Source organism: Sinocyclocheilus anshuiensis, unplaced genomic scaffold (assembly GCF_001515605.1).
Source record: "Sinocyclocheilus anshuiensis isolate Anshui unplaced genomic scaffold, SAMN03320099.WGS_v1.1 scaffold85, whole genome shotgun sequence".
NCBI classification, from domain to species: Eukaryota; Metazoa; Chordata; class Actinopteri; order Cypriniformes; family Cyprinidae; genus Sinocyclocheilus; species Sinocyclocheilus anshuiensis.
In genome coordinates, this window is record NW_015536800.1 from 530,562 (window position 1) to 535,873 (window position 5,312).

Genomic DNA, 5,312 nt, shown 5'->3' on the forward strand with positions numbered 1-5,312 from the left:
ACTATATACATACAGTATATATATATATATATATATATATATATATTAATCACAGACTGAAAAGATAGACATGAAGAGTGTTTTTGTATACAGTGAGCTTCATCAAAAAATTTATTCATTTCATTGCATTGGATAAAGTTAAAAATGGCTTAAGTGAAATATTTCTTGGGGTCACTTTATGATAAGATTATGACTTTATGAATTGTTCAGTTTCCTAAATATTCGTAAATACAGATGGTGGTTCATCTGACCTCACTCTCTCCTTACACTACCATTCAAACTTTTGGGGTCAGTAATTATTATTATAATTTTTTTAATTAATACTTTTTTCATGTATGTATTAAATTTATCAAAAGTGACCGTAAAACCTGACCTGTCTATTCATCAAAAAATTTTAATGTATCAGTTTCCACAAAAATATTAAACAACTCAACTGTTTTAAATTGATAGTAATAAGAACTGTTTCTTGAGCAGCAAATCAGCATATTAGAATTATTTCTGAAGGATCATGTGGCACTGAAAACTGGAATAATGGCTGCTGAAAATTCAGCTTATAAAACGGATAGTTCCGGTCCTTGATTCTGATTGGTTGAGCTGCGTTCGGATCTGTTGTAAATTACACTACAAACATACACCTTTGTTTACTTCTGTGTGTTACTTGGCAACCACTTTGTTGGAACCACAACTGTTTCTGAGGAACTACATTGTTTGGTGGAAGAATACTGTTTTTATTCATATAATTATTTTTCATGACATCTTGATCACCTGAAATAAATAGAAACCATCCGTAACAATAGTATAAGTAATAAATATAAAATTAGTACAAATAATACTAAATAACGCTATATAAGAACGAATCATTCTTTATTATTTACAAAAACAAACAAACTAACAAAATTAACAATATACTATATACATACAGTATATATATATATATATATATATATATATATATATAAATCACAGACTGAAAAGATAGACATGAAGAGTGTTTTTGTATACAGTGAGCTTCATCAAAAAATTTATTCATTTCATTGCATTGGATAAAGTTAAAAATGGCTTAAGTGAAATATTTCTTGGGGTCACTTTATGATAAGATTATGACTTTATGAATTGTTCAGTTTCCTAAATATTCGTAAATACAGATGGTGGTTCATCTGACCTCACTCTCTCCTTACACTACCATTCAAACTTTTGGGGTCAGTAATTATTATTATAATTTTTTTAATTAATACTTTTTTCATGTATGTATTAAATTTATCAAAAGTGACCGTAAAACCTGACCTGTCTATTCATCAAAAAATTTTAATGTATCAGTTTCCACAAAAATATTAAACAACTCAACTGTTTTAAATTGATAGTAATAAGAACTGTTTCTTGAGCAGCAAATCAGCATATTAGAATTATTTCTGAAGGATCATGTGGCACTGAAAACTGGAATAATGGCTGCTGAAAATTCAGCTTATAAAACGGATAGTTCCGGTCCTTGATTCTGATTGGTTGAGCTGCGTTCGGATCTGTTGTAAATTACACTACAAACATACACCTTTGTTTACTTCTGTGTGTTACTTGGCAACCACTTTGTTGGAACCACAACTGTTTCTGAGGAACTACATTGTTTGGTGGAAGAATACTGTTTTTATTCATATCATTACACTTTATTTGCTCTGTTTTATTCTGTGAAACCTTACTACGTATATGGAATAACCGTTTAATAAAAGCCTCCGCTTCGCGTCGTGCCTAACAACATGCCTAAATTCACTGTGAACCATGGCTTCTCGGGGCTTATTGCTTTATTTGTCATTACAGGAATAAATAGTTTAAATACTTTCCAAAGGTGATTTTAAATTGTAATATTTCACAAGATTGTTTTTACTGTGTTTTTGATCAAATATATGCAGACTAGGTCAGCATAAGACACTTTCAAACATATCAAAAAAGTTTACTGACCCCAAACTTTTGAATGGTAGTATATATGTGGAAAAGAAGAGAAGATGTAAAAACGAAATATTATATACATTATATTTGTTTATGACACAATATACAATATATTATGGCTACATATTCACCAGATGATGGTCTTTGGAAATCAACAGCCATCAATATAAAGTGCTCAGAGAAAACACTGGTTATAGATAAACCTCTTTCTCTCTCTCTCTCTCTCTCTCTCTCTCTCTCTCTCTAACAGTGCTCAGTGCCATGTGGAGTAGGTCAGCGTAAAAGAGAAGTTGTGTGTGTGGATAACCTGGGTGACATTGTTGCTGATGAGGAATGCAATATGGCCCTTCGCCCACAGGACCTGCAGAATTGTGACAAAGGAGTGTGTGCCAGCAGCTGGTTCTACTCTCTCTGGAGTGACAGGGTGAGAAATCTGTGCGTTTTTCTTTGGTATTTTGCAGTAGTACTTCTAAAACAGTTGCTTATGTCTCTCTGCAGTGTTCTGCAGACTGTGCGGAAGGAAGTCGCAGCCGGTCAGTGGTGTGTATGATGAGTCAGACCAACTCATTGCCTTTGGACAACTGCGACGATGAGGATAAACCTGACGAGCTCATGCCGTGTGACCTGGGACCCTGTACACAGCGACTGGAATGGTACACAGGATCGTGGGGACAGGTACATGAACAAACAAACACATATGCATGCAGAAAAGTCAAACACTGTATTTTTTTTACCTACTGTAGTTTGATGCTGCCTGTCAAAACTGACCGGCCTTTTAAAAATTGCTTGTAAATCTTTCAATTGTGTTATATTATCGCCAAACATCAGATTCAATATTTTTGCTAACCTGTTTTCTTTCAAGTAGTACAGGTTTTGTATTTCTTTTTGGAACTGAATGGTCGTAGGCCTCATTTATCTGAGCTTATGCACTTCAGATTTTGAGTGAAGAAAGCATTATTTGTGGATAATTTTGGGAATGTTCACTGAAAAAGAGGTTTAAGGCCTACGATCAGTAAGTTCCAAAAAGAAATACAAAACTTGTGCTAATTGGAAGAAAACAAGCTGATGAAAAGATCCAAGAATCCAAGGTTTGGTAATAATATAGCATAAAGAGAAAGCAGGCTTTTTGTAGGCTGGCCATTTTTGACCCAGAATACCACAAGTGTAACAAGCCTGGGGGAAAACACCCCAAAAAAGAATTACATTTTTCGAGGGGGAAGTTGTTGTACCCTGTGTAAACAAAGTCAGTAACTAGCATTAGGCTAAAACTAGCAAATTAACTAGCATTTTCGGAAAAAAAGAAAATCCTCTCCAGGTCAAAATGACTGGATCACAACATGAGGTTTAATATGTATGTGTGTGTCACAGTGCTCATCTGAATGTGGCAATGGTACCCAGAGTCGAGGTGTGGTCTGTGTTGTCCAAAACAGTGGCCAGTTAGAAGTCACCTCAGAAGCCCATTGCACTCATCTGCCCCGTCCTCCGAATGCACAGACCTGCTTTTTGAAGAGCTGTGGATCACAGTGGTACATGACGGAGTGGAGCTCAGTAAGGTTTTCTCACTCACAGTGCAAATTCAATCCAGTTATTTCAACTGACTTATTTAACAAGAATGTTTCTAACTGCCTCAGTGTTCTCGTTCTTGTGACGGAGGCTTTCGAGTGAGAGAAGTACGTTGTTTGCAAGATGATCTGACCAACAGCCATGACTGTGATCCTGCTCTTGAACCTGCAAACAAGGAGAATTGTAACACACACACCTGCATGCCACCGATTGGTATGATTTTCTTACTTTTTTACAATACACCCTTCTCGAAAATTATAATTCTGTCTTCTACTTATGTTATACCACAATAGGGATGGGTATCGATACAGATTTCCCAATTCGAATCTTATTCACAAGCTCTTGATTTGATTAAATTCTAAATCATTTGTATATATTTCAGTTTTTTCCATTTGTTTACACTTATTATAGAAATAATTATCTCTCTCTACTAAAGCTGTGAATTACCGTATTATGGCCAGTCTTTTACAAGTCATGATACAAATCAACAAGTCTTGTTATTGTTAACTAAAACTATTCAAAAACATTTTCAGTAATTGAAATAAAGCTGAATTAAAATGTAAATATCAGATGAAAACCATAAATTTAAATGAAAATTAGAAATGTTGTCTTGGCAAACAGCCAAAATATGTTTAAATACATTTGAAGTACTATTGCTAAAACTGAAACAGACATAAAAATCTGTATGTGACCCTGGTCCACAAAACTAGTCATAAGGGTCAATTTTTTTAAATTGAGATTTATACATCATAAGCATTCCATTATACATAATAAGCTTTCCATTGATGTATGGTTTGTTAGGATAGGACAATGTTTGGCTGAGATGCAACTATTTGAAAATCTGGAATCTGAGGGTGCAAAAAAAATCAAAATGTTGAGAAAATCTCCTTTAAAGTTGTCCAAATTAAGTCCTTAGCCATTTATATTACTAATCACAAATTACGTTTTTATATATTTAGAGTAGGAACTTTACAAAATATCTTCATGGAACATGATCTTTACTTAATATCCTAATGATTTTTGGCATAAAAGAAAAATCGATGATTTTGACCCATACAATGTATTGTTGGCTATTGCTACAAATATAACCATTCTACTTATGACTTTTGTGGTCCAGGGTCACATATAGAAAAAAAAATATATATTAAGAAATTAAACTAAAATGAAAAAGAAAATATAAAAGCAAGTTAATTAAAAATGATAATAAACTGCTCTTTTCCATAAAATGAATTAAAGTGAACGGAGACTATAACTATCAAGATCCACACAATTACAAAAAACACAAATAAAGTGTAAACTATGTGGAACTCAATGTAAAAAACAATCAAACAAACAAAAACATATAGGTTAGGATAATATGATGATGACAGATGATCATTTTCATTTTTGGGTGAACCGTACCTTTAAGATCTCTCTCTCTTTGTGTCTCTCTCTGTAGATGAGTCCTGCAGGGATATGTACTCTAACTGTGTGGTGGTAGTCCAGGCCCGTTTGTGTGTGTACTCATACTATCGCACCACATGTTGTGCATCATGCTCTCGGGTCACTCAGAGAGACACACTGCACAGAATCAGGTGATCTGGTTGTTCTTGGAATGTGACACCACCGCTCTCCTATCCTGAATTATGATGTCCTTGTCTCATCATGGCATCATCCCCACCTGTTTTCAGCTGGATCGGACATCACTGTTCATCTCCACCACTGTTCAAAGACTTACAGTATATGTTCACTGCCCATCTTTTTTAAAACACAAAATGACAATGCTCCATGAGCAAATGAGTATTTATTGCAAATAAAAACCAACCGAGCCT

General features: G+C 34.3%; 1 protein-coding gene across 1 annotated transcript in view; it reads left to right on the top strand.

Annotated features, from left to right (window-relative positions):
• LOC107656674 (thrombospondin type-1 domain-containing protein 4-like) overlaps positions 1-5,312 on the top strand; it is an 18,192-nt gene extending 12,880 nt beyond the window's left edge. The window contains exons 9-13 of the mRNA XM_016444619.1: positions 2,189-2,362; positions 2,437-2,613; positions 3,307-3,486; positions 3,570-3,714; positions 4,940-5,312. Coding sequence (XP_016300105.1) covers positions 2,189-2,362; positions 2,437-2,613; positions 3,307-3,486; positions 3,570-3,714; positions 4,940-5,079 — 816 coding nt within the window. The 3' untranslated portion in view covers positions 5,080-5,312. The remainder of the gene's footprint in view (positions 1-2,188; positions 2,363-2,436; positions 2,614-3,306; positions 3,487-3,569; positions 3,715-4,939) is intronic.